The sequence below is a fragment of the Prionailurus bengalensis genome, chromosome B1 (assembly GCF_016509475.1).
Source record: "Prionailurus bengalensis isolate Pbe53 chromosome B1, Fcat_Pben_1.1_paternal_pri, whole genome shotgun sequence".
Classification (NCBI taxonomy): Eukaryota; Metazoa; Chordata; class Mammalia; order Carnivora; family Felidae; genus Prionailurus; species Prionailurus bengalensis.
Genome location: NC_057344.1, coordinates 126,652,886 through 126,673,263, shown reverse-complemented (window position 1 = coordinate 126,673,263; position 20,378 = coordinate 126,652,886). Strand labels below are relative to the sequence as shown.

Sequence of the window (20,378 nt, the reverse complement as noted above, 5' to 3'; positions counted from 1 at the left end):
ACTTTTAAACCTTGCTTTATATATTTCTTTGGTTTCTGCTCTTTTCCTGATTTTCCTATTTTGGGGGCACGTGCACACACAGAGATCGTTAGAGATCTTATTACAAGTGGGGTTAAAGGTAACCCAGTGTGGAGTTCTCAGACTTCATAAGTGAACTTCCTGTGAGAATTTAATCTTTACCGTGGTCTCTACATGGTAAGTGTTCTCTCAGGCTTTTAAGTAATTTCTGGGAGGTTCCCAGGGAAGTTGAGAGCCACAGAGAGAGTGAGTATGCTTCAGAGATTTCCTGCTCGTATAATTTTTTTTTAGGCTGTCTTCATTTTTTTTTCATGCACTCTCTTGAAAATGACATAAGTGCTGATGTATTTCTTGCCCAACAGAGACTTAATCCAGGTGATGCTGAAGCAGACATCATCGTAACCCCAAATCTCTCTTGGGAGGACAAAACAATGACATGTGAAATCCCTTAAAGGAACTTACCAATCTTTTCACTTTTTACTTTGGAAGATCAAGCAACCCCACCGGTCCTTCAGTGTCAGAATAATATATTTTCTTAGGGGGGAAAAATCCTGGTTTAGAACTTCTCTGCTATTAAATTTTAAATAGAAAAACTACAATGGAGATTGGTCTGTAACGCGGATCTCCCAACTGATAATTGTCAACTTGTCCAAATGCAAAGGAGGTGGAGTGACCCAGCCCAGGAGGCACTGCATTTCCTCTGCGTCCTTCTGATGCCATTAGCACTAACCCTGCCTCTGGTTCGTGTACTTAGTGGTATATTTAAAAAGTGTCATGCCTAAATGACTCGCCGGAGTCCAAGAACTCCGCTGATTAGTGGCAGAATCCCCGCTCTCTGTCAGGGTTTTGCAGCCATGTCCACCCTCTTTTTGAAGGGTTTTTAGCTTGAAAGTTCTGTTGCTCAGAAATCCTGAGATGTCTCAGGATTTAATTGTAGAAGCATTGAGTCTTTTTGAAAGTGCAGCAGAAAACTCTCCTCATTGGTTAGCATCTGACTGGGCAGAGTTCAGCGTGGCCAGCCAGCACCACTGTTACCTACCAGATGCTGTAGGAAACACCCAGGGATGTGCACAGCCCCTTCCTCTGAAGGCTCAGGAGGGTGTTTCATGCATTGGGAGGCTGCTTCTGTCTTCCTACCAGGAGGTTCTGGAGGCTCTACTATGTTTCCCGTGTGGTTAATTTCAGATGTCATTTGCAAGCCTCAAGCAAACCATTGGCTTCCCTTATATGTCTTATGCCTCCTGCCCTTCTTTCATTGTTCTTGGAAGTTCAGTTCTTCTTGTTTATTTATTGTTTTGGAGTAGTTTCTTTTTCTTTTTTCTTTTGAAATCAGATCCAAGTTAGTTAACATATAGTACAATAATGGTTTCAGGAGTAGCCTTAGGGATTCATCACTTACATGCAACACGCAGTGCTCATCCCCACAAGTGCCCTCCTTCATGCCCATCACCCATCTAGCCCATCTTCCCCCACCGCCCCCCAGCAACCCTCAGTTTGTTCTCTGTATTTAAGAGTATCTTATGGTTTGCCTCCCTCTCTGTTTTTATTTTATTTTTGCTTCCCTTCCCTTTTGTTCATCTGTTTTGTTTCCTGAATTCCACATATGAGTGAAGTCCTACGGTACTTATCTTCCTCTGGCTGACTTATTTCACTTAGCATAATACACTCTAGTTCCATCCATGTTTTGCAAATGGCAAGATTTCATTCTTTTTTGGTCACTGAATTCTTATTTTTTAAACCCCTTTTTAGATTATTAAAGGTATGCGATGTTTGCTTCTCTTCCTTCTCTATTACCTTTTTATCTCCCTCCTCCCTCTCTCCTTCTTTCATCTCTCTGTTTTAGACACCAGCAACACCCAGCAGAAGACCGCCTGCGTGTGACCAAAGGCTTCATGAGCCACAGCCACCTGATTGGAGCTAACATCTTGATTCCCCAAGCTGGTTTCTCATGGCCACAGTGGGATCTTCATGTCTTTCGTGCACCTCTCCCGTCAGCCGATGGTACAGGGGGAATGTGCACTGTGCCGAACCTGTGGCTTTTTCCTTTACCCAACACTTCTTGCAAGAATTCCTGCTATGTGTTTATAATTGGGAGGTTTAATGAACCTGAAAAATAGTTAACCCAAAACAAGGTTAAGGCGAAGACTGTGTTTTTAAAAATCTGCTTTATTATACTCTGCCACCAAAATAAAAATCTTTTGCCTGCCCCTCCTCTGGTGCATCATGGCTGACAGTGTAAGTCGTGCCCTATTCCCCAGTCCCATGCTTTGCCCAGGCTCATCCTCCAGCTCTCTCTGGCTCCTTGCTGGAGGCTCCACTTTGAGCCTCTCTGCATTCACAGGAACTCCACGGTTCCCTCTGCTGGTTACTTTAAGAACTGCAGTGCGCACGTGCCACTCTGGGTACCAGGGCCAGACCCAGAGGGCCACATACGCAGTAGGGAGCGGCACTGTCCATAGACAATAAAACCAATTAAAATCGTCACCGTGCACCCAAGGTTCTAAACCATGTCAGTAATGAAATCTGTCTCCCAGCAGGTCCTATTGCTTCTGCCATGTGCCTACTTCATCAGCCCTCCTTGTCACCTTCAGAAGAGGAAAATCTTAGTATTGTATCCTTTCATTGCCTTCTCTTCCCTTCTCTGGCTGCCATTGTCTCACACTGTCAGTGTGCCTTGCTGCCCTCTCCCTGCCTAAAGCAGTTGCCTTGAGGACTCTCAATCACTTTGTATCCCCGTTGGATGAGAAGGAGCCACCGAGAGTGTACGAATGCTGGAAGGTTTGGTCTCCTCTGTAGACCTCTTACACCACCATGCTGCCACTTTCTTTATCCTACCACTGTCATCCAAATGATTTTGGTCAGAAATAGGAAGTTTGTTTTCATGCCTCTTTATGTAGTCCTAGCTGAGGGCATCCTACATTTTGAGAATCAAATAAAATTACACTTCATCAGCCCTAATCCTACTTAATACAGTAGGGAACTCGGTTTCATTCACAGCGCATCTGGGGACCCTAAGGAACTGTTTTCCTCTCTGTCCTATCAGCCTTATATCTTTGATATATGTTCTATATATATGTTTGCTATACCTCCACATAGTATAGTAGCTGATTCTTTTCTTTGCCAAACACCATCAACTCAAGGTTGAAGAGAGCTTTGCTGAGATACGTTGTAGGGCACTGTGTAAAATTTAGTCATGAAATTCATGCCACCAGAACATTTTCCTGATCTTTGTTTCCTACAGAAGCTTAACATCTTGTCACGACTCTATGTCAGAGGAGAGAACCCTTTTTCTTCCTAATTGACTTGCCTCTTTACCCCCAACCTCCCAAATTACTGTTTATTTTTTATTCAGAAAATTTTAGGTGTTTTTATTTAATCCTGTCCCAGCCCACTGTCCCTAAAGTTCATAAAGAAAAATACCCAGTAAACGTAAGATGCTAAAACAATTTTCTTTTCCTGGAGAGGAAGTTGCCTGACAACCCTTAATTTATTTTGTTCAAAAAAGATATATATATATATATATATATATATATATATATATATATATATTTTTTAAAGTTTATTTATTTTGAGAGAGAGAGAAGGAGAGAGACAGCGTGTGCACACATAAGTGGGGGAGGGGCTGAACGAGAGGGAGAGAAAGAAAGAATCCCAGACAGGCTCTGAGCTGTCAGTGCAGAGCCTGATGTGGGGCTCGATCCCATGAACTGTAAGATCATGACCTGAGCCAAAATCAAGAATAGGATGCTTAACCCACTGAGCCACCCAGGTGCCTCATTCAAATTATATTTTTATGTTTTTTCACATTCTACTTAAGCCTGTATCACACTGGTACATTAACAGGGATGAAAGCCAATGTTGGATCTAGTAGAAGGATTAATTATTAAAGTGTAAGTAAAAATATCTACCCCTGTAGTTCTCTAAACCCAATTTTTCAGTTATGAGCCCTTTGTGCAAATATTTCTAACTCTTCTCCATTGGAAGGCAGGAGAGACCATGTTTTGCTCTACAGTGAACGTGGCACCCATGTTTTTGATGGAATGTTTTTGGTTTTTCCTGGTAGAAACTCATCTTCTCTACTTGGGTCCACTTTTGCTCTTCAGAGCCTTATGTTTCCAACCTATCCCTTAATCCTTGAAAGGTACGTTTTTCTTGTTCCTTACCCTGCTGAATTCTTTTCCTTTATAATTAATTAAAATATATTTATATATACAGAAAAGTATAAAAAATAATAAGGCACTCATGTAACAATTGTTATAATGTTAACAAAGTTAACAAGTTGCCTTATTTTTATCTGGTCTTTTTTTTTTTTTTTTTTTTAATGCAGTGTTGAAGATAGCCCTTTGCATTCTGCTCCCTATTTGATTCCCCTTTACCCGACCCGGAAGTAGCTAGTATCCTGAAGTTGGTATTTATCTTTGCTCTGAGTGATTTTATGATTTGACCACATGTATGTGTGGCCGCTGCAGCACAGAGGATTCTTTTGTGCATTTAGAGTTCGTTTCTCCGACTCTGCCCTCCTTGTACAGTATCTGTCTTTTCTCATGAACTGCCCCTTCATGGAAAAGGAAGCCAGGGAAAGCTGAAGGCGCCCTGACCTTTCCTGTTTCCTTCTTCCTCCTTGACCCCTTCCTTCAATTACTTTATCCCCTATTCTTACATGCTCTGCACCATTGATCTCTACTTACGGCCTCTTTTTCTTCCTTTATTCTCGGTCCCCCAGTGTCAATATCCCTGGCTTCTATTTTTGGTCTTGAAGATGAACAAACTTACTTTTTCTCTTCCCTAATTTGGGAGCAGCTAAGATAATGTTACTGAAAACCTGAGAGAGAGAGCTGCAGTTTAATTACTTTCCAATATAGAAACACTCCTGAGCAAAGAGGGGCTGGAGCTATATATGTCTTGGAGGGTCTGCCCCTTTATGATGTTTGATATGAAGTACTTATAATTGGCGTGTTTGTCATTTAAGTGTAGTGCTGAAGGCATTTGCCATTAGGTTAACAGTAATCTTTTACAACGTTACTTTGCTTAACAAAATTTTATTTAACCTCTTAGATATTGGTAATGTCTCATTTTATGGTCTATATACAACAGAGATTTTTTTTTTAATATTTTTAATGTTTATTTATTTTTGAGAGAAAGAGAGAGAGAGAGCATGAGCAGGGAAGGGCAGAGAGAGAGAGAGAGGAAGACCCAGAATGTGAAGCAGGCTGCAGGCTCCGAGCTGTCAGAACAGAGCTCAATGCGGGCTTGAACTCACGGTCCTTGAGATCATGACCTGAGCTGAAGTCGGACGCTCAACCGACTGAGCCACCCAGGTGCCCCAGAGATTTTTTATATTTCTCTTTAAAGTATCTATAGCAAAGTTTACTGTAGACTGGCCTTTTCTTTCAGTTAAAGTATATTATTTACCAACCATGTGCACAGCCCATTGTGAATGAAGAGGGATCAGGACAATTCTCTTTAGGGCTGTGAAATGATTATAGTAGATATTTAGGGCTCAAGGAGTTTACACTTTTAGGTTGGAAAACAGATACTTATTCAGATATTCTGAGGGAGGGTATCTATTCACAAACCACCAAGGAAACACGAAGGGTGGGGAAAGGAAAGAAGAGAGGGGACAGTTGTGCCAAGCCTGCACATTTTTTGGGAATCTGACGGACCAACCAAATCCTTGATTGTATGTTTGTTCAGTGTTTGAGGGAATGAGAGTGTAGAGATGAACTCTGTGTAGTCTACCTATCAGAAATCTTAATTCTGTCATCAAGTGACTATTACCTTTCAGTTTACAATAGATTGTCTCCATGTCAGATATTCTGTTAGCCCTTCCTGACCTAGCAAATCCAAATAAAGCACAAGAAGCTAAGAGTAAGAATGGGAAGGAGTTGCCTAAAATCTTTATCAAGTGTGGTCACAGTATATCTTTGGCCCAGATACACTCTTGTGGGGCCCATGATAAGACTGGTCTTGATTTCGTCTCCCAGTCCATGTTCTGGAATATAATTTAGGCCCTTTACCAGTTTCTTTCCATCTGCCAGCCCCCATGTTTGTTTCTTTGTATAGAAACCAGAATTCTCTACCCAGGCCCACCACTGTCTTCCTCTAATGATTCAAAATCATAAATTAGAACACATTAATGAAGTACCTACTACGTGCTCACACAGAAGAGATGTCAGTATAATTAAAAGTGGAATTTTTGTGGCATCTTTGAAATCTGATATTTTTCATTTTATCATTAAGCTGCTTCTTGGCTCACTTTCTTCCAAGTCTATATTACAGACTAATATATATTATATAACATATATATATATGTAAATTTATTTATTTTCATTTTTAAAAATTTACACTTTAACTTTTATTTTAAAAACAAACAGGCTTTCTCAGAGCAGTAGCTCCTAGAAGTTCCTGAGGGGCCTAATGAGAATACTGGTGGCCCATCTGTTGCAATAGCTTTATATTAAGGCTTTTAGCTGGAAATGAATTTAAAATGGTTCTAAGGATGAAGCATTATGCGTTTTAGTAAATGTTAACAGTTTGGAGATCTGCAGAGAGACATCTGCCACCCTTTAAATTTTCCCAAGTGACACTGCATAGTTTCTGTTGTAGACAATAAAGATGGAGGCAGGGAGATCAAAGCCACAGGTTCTTCCTGAAAGCCAGTAGTGTTTGGGCAAGTTTGGCGTTATTGCCTGTGACCCAGCCTGATAAATGTGATATTTGCTCTGTGTAACTTCCTCGTGGAGGAGAAATAACACGTAGCTGCTAGAGAGTCAGTGGAGTGTGGTGAAAAGGAAAACACGTTCCCTAGGAATTAGGAGATAGCCGGGTTTAGCCACGATCCCCCGCAAACGGCAGTTTTAACAATGACTTTTTGTGTCTTTTCTGTTTAATAGTCTCTTCACCAAAACTGGGGTTTATTGCTCTTCCTAGCTCCACTAGTGTCTGCTGAGAGAATACTAGTTAACCTCTGATACATGCTTCGGGCTGTGCTGGTCGCGATTTTACACACCTCGTCTTGGTTAGTTGTCAGCCTATCGAGCAATGGTAGTTTGACTTTACACATCTCCATTCAGAACTCCGGCTGCAGCTCGCAGCACTGAGGCAGTGGTTCCCAAGTGCCATTCTACAGATTGGTGTCCACCCATCGTGAATTTTCTCCCAATCTATGGGAAATCAGGATGAATGGATCGCGTCCTGAAATTTTCATTCACCTACTGATACTATGTTCAGTTATTCCTTTCCTCCTTTTATTAAGAAGCACATGTTGTAGATCCTGCTTATCAGAGTAAAACATGTTCAGGTCTTTGTTGGTTCTCTTCCTCCCTCATTTTTTAACTTGTTTGCACCTCTAAAAACCTCGCAACACTTGGTTTTAAAAATACTGTCTCAAACGAGTGTTTGAACCACCTTGGCATGTGCTCATGCCAATTTTCAGAGCAAAGCTATTAAAATATGAAGGGGAAGAAGATATTTTTAGGCATTTTTAATAGATATATAGCAGTTATTCCGAGTGTATATTTGATCCAGTGGCAATGCAACCTTGTATGTCGTAGCTTCACTCTGCCATCTTCGTTGGGTCTTTACGTGTGAATATATAATACAACTCCTGGCAAAACATATGTTTCAGGGAAACGTTATTCTGTGAAAGGCTATCCCTTCCCACCTTTCGCTAAAACCCTGTTCAGGAATCCCTTCAACTTGTCATTTGTTGGTCCTGCTCAGTGCTGATAGGGCTTTGCTTTCCTTTTTCCTCAGTGATACCAATGAAGTTGACATACCACCCAACACCCGAGTTGGCACCAAACGCTATATGCCCCCAGAAGTGTTGGACGAGAGCTTAAATAGAAATCACTTTCAGTCTTACATTATGGCCGACATGTACAGTTTTGGACTCATCCTCTGGGAGGTTGCTAGGAGATGTGTATCAGGAGGTAAGTAACAGTGATGCTGTTGGATCTACTACAAATCCTTTCTGATCAGAGATCGGAGTTAGCATATTGTCCACAATTGCCTTTTATTTTCCACCTTGTTTCGGTTGATACAGTCACAGTCCCCCCAGGAAGTGATATCTGACGTCTTAGAATCATCTTGGACTGCCTCCTTCCAGCTTCTTGTCACCAACCTGCTGGGCCCCATCCCCAACTCCAATACCCCATTCCTTGTGGCTTCCTCTACGCAGATTAAGTAAGGTACAGACAGAAATGTGGGGTGGGACACCCATTCTTAACCTCCCCCCCACACTTGACTTTCTATAGTTCTTCTTCATAAAGCAGTTTGAAAACATCAGTTTTTATCAAAAGGAAATGAAAGCATAAGAGTATTACTACTGGTCATGATAAGTTTCCTACAAACAAGGATTCCCTAGTAAGACAACGCAAGACATTACTAAATATTCAGAGGCATTATTATTGTGTGTAGTATCTCGCTTACTGCTGCATCATCTGTCTTTAAATAGATTCCAACACTTTTTAGGTGAGAAGCTGAATCATAGGCTCTTCATTATCAAGTACCCTGTTTATGGTTACTCTCATGGCTGTGCTTGGTAAGAGACCGTGCTGCTGCTCATCAAGGCCAATTTAAACTCACTTTTGTGAAACCCTGAGTTTGCCCATGCTTCTGAAAGTGTGGAGAACACTTCACTGGGGCTGGGGTTCATTCTCAAACCTGCTGTTTACTATCTGTGAACCTTTGACAAGTTACTCAGCTTGATTCCAGTTCTCTCTTCTTAAGAAGGAGGTGAATTAAAGAGAATTAAAACTTCCTGGTACATCAATAGCTTTCAATACATGTTAGCTCTTATTTAAAATTTTCATTTTGGTTGGTAAGGGCTTAACTTATATTTGGATTCATATTTAAATATAGAGGAGAAACAGTTAATCAACAGGCATTTAGACTTTGGTAGAAAGATCACGATGCAATGCCTTCTCATCACTCTGGGAATTCCGAGCCTATTAGAAGCTTAATTTAAAATAGAACACGTTCCCTCTAAAGTGAGAGAACTGCAAAAAGGAAAGTTGACATAGGAAATGTTTCCTAACCAGATAGTGAATAAATCTCCCATTATATACGAAGAAGAAAAGAGCAAACCGAAATAGAAGTTAACTAACTGTGCCTTGGTTCATGATGTATAAAGAGTCGATGAGCCTATTTTTGAATACTATGCTTACGCTTACGATAGGTTTGTAGAAGTTGAAGGAGTAGTAAGTAGACTACAAGACTACTTCTCTAATTACGTTTTCCTGAACATCTAAAGCAAACAAGGCCACAGGAAACCTGTATTTGGAAGCCTGTGAGCTGAACACAGGAGAAATGATTCTCAGCTTAAAAACAAGTTAGCCTTATAAAAGCAGCACGGTATTAATTGCTTTACTAGGTCTGTCTTTGCCTATGGAGATTTGAGAGGTACTAAAATGTTGCCTTTTCTCTTTATGAGATTGGCATATGTTTGTCAGAGACATTCCAGTCCCAGCTCTGCCCCATGCCAACTGTATGGCCTTGGGCAAGGTACTGAATCCCTCAAAACCAACTTTTCTCATCGGGATAATGTGGGTAATAATGCTACCTCACAAACATGTTTATAAAAATTTAATAAGTTATACAGCATACTTAGCTACATGCCTGGTATCTAGTGGGTTCCTAATAAGTGAGTTTGTTTTCTCTTTCCAGAAAGGCAAACACACACAAAACTCTGTTCTCCAACACTTTCCTTTATGAAGATGGTGGAAGTTTTGGTCTTGTCTTTCTAGTCTAGGGACTATTGGGTGACCTAGATACATCTGGATGTAGGTCTACTAAACCTGGGAAGAAAAAGAATTTTTGAGGTTTCAGACACCATTAAATGGCAGCTAATATGGAAGTTTTGATAACTTAATTGCATATAAGGAGAAAGAAGGAAGGCCTATAGTTCAAAGATAGACTTTGACTAATTCATAATTTTATGTGGTTGGCTCTGAGTTTGTTGTGGTACATATACTTGCTTACCACCATGTTGATAACGACACCAACATTAGGCATTGAGGAAGATATGAGATGAATAAGACAGACGTGGCCCTTGCCCTCAAGGTGTTGCCAGAGCCATTGTCTTAAGAATTAGAAAAAGAGGAAGAACTCAGATGAAGTGTGAGCATCCCCTATGCTTTAGACCCTGTGCCTTTAGTATCTCCTATAGAGATGAAACACAATGGAAGGAACTGTTAATGTAGACGACACACACAGTCATGCTCTGTGCTCTCAGCGAGGAACAAGACAGTGAGCTGGAATGGTCTGAGGAAACTGCTGAACCTTCTCGTCCTTTAGGTTTATATATGGGTTTGAGTTTGCAAGAAAGGGCCTAACACAGACTCCTGCTTTTGTCAGAGTAAACACCAGCGAATTTAATGATGCACTGGATAACCTGCCAACCTGGCGGTATCATCTTGTTCAGATAAAAGCAATTACGCTTCTGTAATAGATGATTCAGGATGGGGAGGAAAGGTGCTCCACATAGAGTGTTCAGAGCAGTATCCTCTAAGGACAGAGGCTGCTGGTAATTATTGTGAGGAGTTAATCAGATAGGACTGAAAAGAAGATATAAGTAGCCTGCTTTTCTAAAGGACAAAAGGAATAAGGTAGAAAGTAGATACTAGGAAAAATGAAACGGAATTTCTCACGCTAAGTGCCATTTTCCTAAGGTGACATAGATTTGTATCTTAACCCGCCTTTATTCAATACCTCTTTTTTTCTCAAAGTAATGCATTTCTTAGAGAAAGTTGGGTGAAACACAGAAAATTTAAAGGAGAAAATAATTAAAAATCAGACAGTTCTTGCACCTACAAAATCATGGCTGGTATTTTTAGGTGTGTATAATTTTTTTGAATTTTAAGTGCGGAAAAGTGCATTCTTATGATTAAGCAGAAAAATGTAAATCTCCCGTTTTGTTCGAGTAGGACACACTGCCAAATGTATTATGAGATTCATAATCTCATATTGCAATAATAGAAACAGTCCCATATTATGCGGTATGAGTTTGGGAGGTGCCTGCCAAGTTTGCATTGAGATTTAATATAGATTCTTTTTTTAATTTGGCACACAAGACCCTTTATGAAATTGGAAATAAATTTGAGATGCTTGTTTTACTTAGCTTTGGGAAATTAGAAAAAACCTGTAATAATATGTTTCATTAGGTTTTCTATTTATGTTTTTAATTAGATTAAGTGTCATTGGGGCACATGTAGTTTTTCAAGACTTATTTTGCAGTTTTTCAGCCTACACTTGTCTTTAGTACTGACAGAACTTTTTGAGAACGGTTTGTATGTTGGCCGTTTACATCTACCTCATAGAAAGTGACAATAATAATAGTTCAAAAACAACTCATATTTTCAGGTATAGTGGAAGAATACCAGCTTCCCTATCACGATCTGGTGCCCAGTGACCCCTCTTACGAGGACATGAGAGAGATCGTGTGCATCAAGAAGCTACGTCCCTCATTCCCCAACCGGTGGAGCAGTGATGAGGTAAGGCTTGAGGTAAACAGGTGGCTATGACCAACTTCTAAATAGACTCTTCTCTTTTTGCTGAAATTCCGTATATTCACTACAGGAATCCTCCTTCTTTGTTTTGATGGTGACAAAGCACCAAAAATGGTGCTTCACTGCAGTCATTTATGTGGAGCTAAGTGTAGTATGTTAAATTATCTGTTTCTTTTTTCCAATTTGCTTTTGCTACTTCTAAACTATATTGACTGGGTTAACACTTAGCCTGCACAGTGGGTACACATTATTTCACTTGTTTGTGATGTCCTGACATTTGCATAAAGGATGTTCTTTCTGTGTGTGTGTGTGTGTGTGTGTGTGTCTTTAAAGCGTCATGATTTTCTCCATGACAAACCAGCCTGCAACAGTCTCTCATCTTGAGGAGAGAAAAGATAGGCATCTGCAGAATCTAGTTTTCTTTACACTGAAGGGATACTAGTTGACTTAGTTGAGCTGCCCAACTGTGCCACGAACCTTTGTTAACAGGCAATGATATGATGCAGTCTGAACAAACCCATATTCAGCCTGGCTCTGAGGACACAGTGATGAGACCTGAGCAGGTCTGGAAGGCAGCTCTTCAGAAGGAGGAAGCGAGTTAGGTGGCCTTGCATTTCCTGACTCATCTCCTCCTCCGCTTCCTCTGCATCCACGCTCCAAGCTTGTAAACTCACCAAGTCCTGGAGTGCTCGGGCAGGCTGGAACATGCAGAGAGGAGTTTGAAGCATCCCCAGGGGGAAAAAAAAGCAACCCCCCCAAAACCCACCTCACCAAACATGTACCAAAGCCAATGCCAACAAATGGAAAGAGCACTGTATATAAACTAATTCTTCAATGTTAAGTGCATTTAAAAATAATCCTTGGTTCATTGTTTTTGTGTCTCGTTACTGAAATGCTAAATAATGCAGATATTTTCCAATGAGCTATGCAGAAAACTTTATGAGATCCTGGAGTTCTGTTATTTTGAAGGTGGTTACAGGCATTGGTATTATTCAGAATCCCTTCACTGAAGATTTCTAATGAAGTGAAATAGTGCTTTTCAACAGGAAGACCAATAATTGATGTGGCACAGGAGAAAGTTTTAGCGAGGCTGTGCACAGGTCATTAATCTTGTTAAATGGTAAAGTGCGATGCTCTTATTGTAGCAGACAGCTGTGATTTAGGAATAACCATGTTTGTTTGAATAGTATGGAATTAGATAAAAGATTTAAGCTCATCGAGTGTTATAAACAATGTAGGAGTGTGGAGTGGAACACAGACTCCCTGGGTATTTTTGTATTTGTTTAATACGGACTTCAAAGACACTCTTCTACAATCAGCAAAACCACCTGCTTGCTACTGTCATAAGGAATACATGAAAATGTGTTTTAGTCATTTAGAATTTGTATGAAAAAAAGAATTTTTTATGGAATTTTGTCTACATGCTTTTAGGAGTATCTTTTGAAACTATATTTACAGGGTGCCTGGGTGGCTCAGTTGGTTAAGCACCTGAATTTGGCTCAGGTCATGATCTCACGGTTCGTGGGTTCAAGCCCCGAGTTGGGCTCTGTGCTGACAGTTCAGAACCTGGAGCCTGCCTCGGATTCTGTGTCTCCCTCTCTCTCTGCCCCTGCCCCCTTGCACTCACTCGCTCTCTCTTTTTCTCAAAAATAAACATTAAAAAAAATAAAAAATATATATTCAAACTTCTGAAGCCTCAGACCAAAAGCCAGATATCAAATGGCCACCTTGCTGATAATCCCTGTGTCTCGTGTTACTCCAGCTTTCCTTTCCCTTCCCACAGTGTCTGAGGCAGATGGGAAAGCTCATGATGGAATGCTGGGCTCACAATCCTGCATCACGACTGACCGCCCTGCGCGTCAAGAAAACACTAGCCAAAATGTCAGAGTCCCAGGACATTAAACTCTGATTTGAGGGGAAAAAACAAGCACCTCTTGAGAAAGCCAGTAGATACTCTTCTGTTTGTGGGCAGAGCAAAAGATGTTCCAGAAGCATCCACAGTACAAGCCTTGAACACCATCCTGCTTCCCAGTGGGTTCAGCCTCACCTCTCAGGGAGCAGCCTGGACAAAGAGAAGTTCCCAGAAACATGTTCTTACCGTGTCTGTTTGTAGGAGGGAGAAACCGTTTGGGTAACTTGTTCAAGATATGACGCATGTTGCTTTCTAAGAAAGCCCTGTATTTTGGGATTGCCCTTTTTTTTTTCTTCAAAAGATGCTTTAATTTTGCCAAAATAGAACAAATAATGTAGATGTTTTAAGGTTTTTACTATTATAGTTTAATAACAACAAAAGGTCTTCCCAGAAATTCTGCCGGAAGGCAAGTTTTAAAATACCTTTTTCCATTAGTATAATTTTGTTGCACTCTTCAAACCAAGAGACAGTCTGTGAAGTTGGAGAACACAGAGTGGAACTCCTCTGAAAATCTCCCCGGTTCTGCCTCCTCAGACCACTTTGGCCAGCCCTGAATTTAGGGGCCGCCACAGCAATGTGAATGCACCTGGGTACAGATGCCACCTGTCTGGGACCTCGTTTGGGGGTTCCTGCAGGTGACCCTTCGTAGCTTCAGACAATATGGAACAAATGAAGGTTTCATGTGACTCTGTGAGAAGTAGTAAGTGTTGATGCTTTGCTTTAGAACCACTTTGTGTTTCTGATTCTTTTAAGGCGTTTCTGTCACGGTAAAATCCTTTCCTTTTCATTAAACACAAACAGAGCTGTTCTTAGGTGCAGAGAACTGACCCATGCATGTTTTTGATCTCTCAAACAAAAGGATCGATATTACATAAAATTGCCATCAGTTTTGTTATAAACAAGCCTCTTTAAAATAGAGCTAATTTTGCTCCTGTGTTGTAAGAAAAATATGTCAGTAAGGTAGAAGATGAGGCTTGGGGGTGCAAGCCTCTCTTATCTATGCAGGAGAGCCCGCCTTAGAAGCACAAGGGAAAGTATGCCTGTCTTATTTTGTATATAGATAATGACAGTTTCTTTTTGTTATTGTCTGTCTCTTGTGTCTGAGTGAAGGGAAGGAGAGAAAGCATGTCATATTAATTTAACTAAATTTTAATTTAAAAGTGTAAATATAACCTCCAGAGGGGACAGCAGAAGAGAGCAAGTGGAGGGCACAAAATATTATGGCTGCTGTGATTTATTATTCTAAGATAGATATGGATCGAGCATACTCACCCTAAATGATAATTTCACGTCTTAAGAGTGCTGACTCAGTTTATTTTATTTTCATGACGTTCAGTTCACTTGTTAATTAATTAATTTATTTTTCTTCTCTGTGGCACTTGTGCAAAGCATCTCCTCACCTACTCGGCTCTGTGGGGTTTGAACTTTTGAGGAACGTGAGTCAGATCATTGACAGGGCCAATATTCCTCAGCAACAGGAACATAAAGCTTAAAATTGTGCACACCCCTCTCGCCTGTATCCGTCTAGGTGTCCTTACTGTGGTTTTCTTTTGTTTCTTAGAGATTCCTCCGTGTTTAGTAAAGAATTGGGGAAGTACTTCTTGGTCTTTTTAAACACGACGTTCCTTCCAGAATACTCCAGGGGGCAGTGTTTTATAACACATTTTCACCAGTTGGTGCCTGAAGGATGGAGGGTGTTTGAAAATGTGACAGCTGCATGAAAAATGAGAAAATATTCTCCTCACTTCTGGAGTAGGCCTGCAGCTGGTGACTTGTTCAACCTGAAAACGTCTTAGAGCACAGAGTGGTTGTGAGCTGTGCTTACAGTTTGGGAGAACATCAGGAGAAAGAGTGTTCTGTAGTCAGCATTCTCTTCCCAGTGCGTTAGAGCCGCGTTTTGTGTGTAACGAAGATTTTCTTAACCCTTGAATAGGAACAATGTTTGTTTCTCCCAGATTAAAAACACTCGTTTCCAAATAGAATTGTAATCAGAAGGCTGCTTTTAGTGAGATTAAAATCACCTGAATCGCAACCCAAAGGTTCCTTTCCCTTGGGTCGCATTGTATCCCCTGTGATAGCTTGGAAGGAATGTGTGCGTACAATGAAGTGTGATAATCATCTGAGCCTTGGAGAGAAACTTCAGTGCCTCTAAATTAGATAATCTACAAACAAATAAGCAAACATTGATGCCCGTTGAGTGGGGACGCAGTTGTGTTTCTTGATTTTCCCTAAATTTAAGCGATGTTGGGCTTACCTCTTAGATAAAAATGTGTGTTATTTTTGGTAAATTTTTATACATAGGTAACTTCAATCAAAATACTTTGTGGGGAGGTGATGATTTGAAAGTAAACTAGATTTGTAGGAGGGACTTGGTTTCAATGAAGAATGGGAAGAAATTAAAACAGTATCCAAATTTCTTCTATATTATTTGTTTAGTTGTTTTGGAAAAATCTATAGCTTGCTTTCTAATCCTCAACCTGATTTACTCACTATGAACATTTAAAAATTATTCTCGATATATTTAAAAAGACCCATTTAGTTGTTAGTGTCTTTCAATGAGATAGGCATTTATTTATGAGTAGACTTTTCTTCATATCTTACCCAAACCCACCTTATTTAGGGAATACTAAATTGTTCTTAAAGGGACTACCTACTCACTTCCAAATCATACTTTTTGATTTTTAAATTTTTAGTAGCTCAGAAGTGAATTTTATTTTTTTTTGTTTTGTCTTTCAATAGAATAAGTGGGAACCTGAAAATTACTGTAGTCAGTTGTTTCCTTTCAAGACTATTTCAAAGACTAAGATTTTCTTCTAATCACTCCCTCCCCTCCAAGGGAATCCTAAAATATTAGTTGCTAGCTAATGTGAGTTTTGTATGCTAAGATGTTCAGGTTTATAGTTTATGTATGTGTGTATATATTATATAAATATATATGTATATATAAATATTATGTTCAGTTTGGAGTCTGGCACAACTCCATTATGTGGATTAGAGAGTAAAATATTATGGATGATAAAGTACTAAATGAAACATAATATTTATTTATGAAAGCATGTAGTTGGTTAAGTCACAAGTGACAGTGCTATGAACGTCGTGTATGAGGAGACGGGGCTTGGCCTTGCCAGACAGCACCGCTCACAGGCCACTAGTGACTGTTCTGTTTATTCTTCACACATAAAGCTTCTTAGAAAACATGCCAAGATTTTGTTTCCAGGGAATTCCTTGACACATCTCGATTGTTGTGTACTCAGGTACAGGAAATACTGAATAACGACAGAATTTCGTGTTCCTAGAGTCATGCATAGTCATTAGACGTTACGGAGGTTTACGCCGTTGGTCTGTTCTGGTTCTTCTTTGTTTTTGAGCGGGAAGGCACTGAAAGCAATTTTTTTTTTTTTAAACTTGAATAGTTCTGCAGTTCTATCTCTTTAGAAAACTCAGTCGCATAGCAGTGGAAATGAAAGAAGTGGCATCAGAAGTGATTTAATTTAGCAATTATGATTCCTCTTGTAAAACAAAACAAAGAACAATGCCATATTTTTTGGAGAAAAGTTGGCAATATATAAGGGGTTTAGTTGTCTGTCTGTTTCAAAAGAAGATTCATTTGTGTTCTTTTGGGGAACCAGTGCCTTATTGAATTTGTATATACTGTAATTATTCAGGACTAGGGAACAAACAATTGTATTTGTTACAAATTGTATATGGCTTTGTTTTAACATTCCCCCCTCCCCCCACCCCCCCACTGAAATAAAATGGATTCTTTATCCCCTTGGAAAGAACATGTCTGTTATCTTATAGTTGTGCCTTTTTTCCATCTTTGAAAATGTCACATTGTAACAGGCGGGGAGGCAGCCGTGGAAGAAAATGATGCAGGTAAGCTTATGTGTTTGGTGGCGGGAGAGCGAGATGAATGGTCTGATGGCTTCTGTCTTCTCTGTAATTAGGAGGCACAGTCATCTGTTGGGAGCGAGAGGCAAGGTAGGGAAGTGAGGGGTTTCGGACAAGTGAGTTTAAAATTGCGCCGTGGAAAATTGCAGCCAGATGGTTACAGGCAGCGCTGAGGGCCCGGTTCGCGCATGGGACCGACCGTGTGGCGTAGCGGCCGAGAGGGTGGTCTGTGGATTGCCAGGCGGCCTGTGTGGAGCCTCTCATACCCTCAGTTGTGTGACAACAGACCTGTGTGCACCTCACAGAGACTCCTTTTCTGTCCCTTGAAGTTGAGAATAATATTACCTAACGTGTGACGCCGTCCTGAAGACGAAGCCCTCCACGCATCCGGCATGAAGTCCGCGCTCAGCCATTGCTGAATATTAGCTGGCGGTACAAAGTCATGGTGCCACTTTCCTGTGTGGTTTCTGTCAGCTCCCGAAGCGTAGGCCTGGGGCCTGCAACAAACACTCACTCAGGGTTGAAGGTTTTCGGGCACATGCAGTCATGGATCATGCAAAACGCGGATCACCACCATCCAGGGAGATGGCTGACGTGGCCCAGAGAAGGGATTGAAGAGGAGGCGGCTGGCGGGTGGAGGGAAACTAGGTCCAAGGACAGAGAACCCTTCCGGGGTTGGGGTGGTGTACCAGCAGTGACAGGGGCTGCAGTCCACATGACGCTTCAGAGAGAGAGAGCAGCGAGGCTAAGGACAGGCAGGAGGGTGTGACCACAGGAGTGCAGGGATTTAGCTAGTGGACCAGATTGTCGGTACGGAAAGAAGAACCCGACAGTAAGGCTTTTGGATAGGTCTTCATGGATCCTGGGGCCCCTGAGGATGGTAGCAGTCTAAGGAAAGGAAGGCTGTGAGGCCGAGTTCTCCAGGGCCACAGGAAAATGGGGGATGGTCTGTGAGGGCAGTGAGTCGGGACAGAGGCCGGTCGGGCCTGGTAGGCTGAAGCACAAAGCAGTGGGTTCCATGCAAGGGCCACAAATGACAAAGACCCCATCTTTCCTCCCAGCCGTGACACGTGGGGTATGGAAGAAGGAGGCTATTGCCTTTGCCCTGGAAACGGCGTCCCCTTGGACCAGAGAAAGCCCTGTGCAAAGGGAGAGGGAAAGGATTGGGTTATTTCTGCTTGGACTGTGGATCTCGGCAGGTAGGGTAGAAAGTTTAGTTTTGAGGGGATCCGTTGGAGACTGGGTCAGGAGAGAAGCCCGGGATCGTTTGGGCACAGGCAGTATAAGAATACTCCCTTAGTTACCAGGGACCCCAAAGTGTTCATGTGACTGGCTGCATTTAGCCAGCTGCACTTGGGCCAAGGGAATTCATCCCAGCACTGGGATTCAGATCGACTTGGCTCACGTTCCGTGGTTTTCACTTTCTCACTTCTGTGGAAGTATAGAATCTGAGCACCGTTTTCTCCCCTGTATATGGGATAAAAATACCCAACTGCTTAGGGCTCTCATGAGAAGCACATGAGATGAATTTGTGAGGTACGTGAAGGCCCCACCCAGCACGCAGCAGAAGCTTTTCCTCACCGACGTGAGTTCAACAGGATATAAGCTAGCGATGTTTAAAGAAGTCACAATTCACTGTGGGCACACCTCTTCGCCCCTCTCTGTGCCCCACTTCTATATGCTATGGCCGTTCGTGGGACTTGAAGGGAGATGGGTAGTAAATCCCAGCTCAGGAGAACAGAACCTTCTCTTGGCACAAGTCATTTGTTACAACCCCACTCTTAGAAGGACTTTTGTTTCTGGAAAGTAATTTCTACCCTAGGTTCTGAGCTGCAGGACCCCTGGGACAGAAGAAGGTTCTTTGCCTGGTGCCTGTGTGCTGGCCCAGAAGGACAGATACAGCGGGAGCCTTAGAGAGCTCCGTAGTGTCCCCAGCCCAGGTCGCATGTCAGCGCCCTCACAGACTCATTTGGTAGCTCTCGTAGGCTCAGCTTTCCCAACAGGGATCCCAGCTACCAACGCTCCAGAGTAGGGGTCAGTGGACGGCATGGGGGAGTCTTACCACCCTGTGCGTTTCTTTGAGAAGTACCGTTTGATTCTTTAATTGTGTTTTCATCTTTATTTTTTAAGTGTCTGTTTAGTTTTGAGGAAGTGCAAGCGGGGGAGGGGCACAGAGAGGGGGGAACAGAGGATCCGAAGCGGGCTCTGCGCTGACAGCAGCGAGCCCGATGCGGGGCTCAAACTCATGAACCTGAGCTGAAGTCAGGTGCTCAACCGACTGAGCCACCCGGGTGCCCCTGTATTTTCATCTTTGGATGGAGTTGAAATCTCTAGTCCAGCCATAGAACCCACTTCTGCCTTTTCTTTTCCCGAGGTTCCAGTTCTACACACAGTCACTACTTCCTTAGTCCCGACAAACATTTGAGTTTGTGACTCCAGCTTTAAATCTGTCTGAAATCACTGTCTCCCAGGCCTCAGGAGGGGGCGTTTTCTCAGCATTGGTACAATTGTCATCCACTCCTGTGATCCCACCTGAGCAGGGGTGGGCAGATTGCGGTCTGTCCAAGGACACGGCTCCAAGTAGTTCTCTCGCTAAGGGAGGAGCCGCCTTTGATTCCACTCGTTTCATGGCCATCATCCACCGCACGCTTGGAGCCTTCTGCTGGCTCGCTCTAAAGGGGTGACCGGGTGTCCTGTACCGGTGGCATTTGCCATAGCTCTGGGCATCCTGGGTTACCGGGCTCATCTTTCATGCCCTACCAATTAGCGTAGTTGTTTGCAAACAACTGATTTCATTTAAAATCAGGTCTCTCAGGGTAGAGCCCCATATTCTTTTTATCCACAAGGTCCCCAGGGCCTTCTGATGCTGCTCTAAGACTGGCTCTCCCCATTTACTGCTCACCACTATCACCTGGGGGCCGTTAAAAAGCTCTCAACAACCGGGCCACACCCTAGACCTATAAAATCAGAACCTCTAGGGTCGGGAGTCAGGTACTAGGGGTGTGTTTGTGTGTTTTGACAGCGAGCTTGAGACGGGGAGGAGAAGAGAG

At 42.0% G+C, this 20,378-nt stretch overlaps 1 protein-coding gene across 2 annotated transcripts in view; it reads left to right on the top strand.

Moving 5' to 3' along the window:
* The window catches only part of BMPR1B (bone morphogenetic protein receptor type 1B), a 108,255-nt gene extending 91,034 nt beyond the window's left edge, over positions 1-17,221 (top strand). For both annotated transcript variants that reach the window (XM_043572042.1, XM_043572047.1), the window contains exons 9-11: positions 7,774-7,949; positions 11,380-11,510; positions 13,309-17,221. In XM_043572042.1, coding sequence (XP_043427977.1) covers positions 7,774-7,949; positions 11,380-11,510; positions 13,309-13,434 — 433 coding nt within the window. In that variant the 3' untranslated portion in view covers positions 13,435-17,221. The remainder of the gene's footprint in view (positions 1-7,773; positions 7,950-11,379; positions 11,511-13,308) is intronic.
* Positions 17,222-20,378: the final 3,157 nt, after the last annotated feature.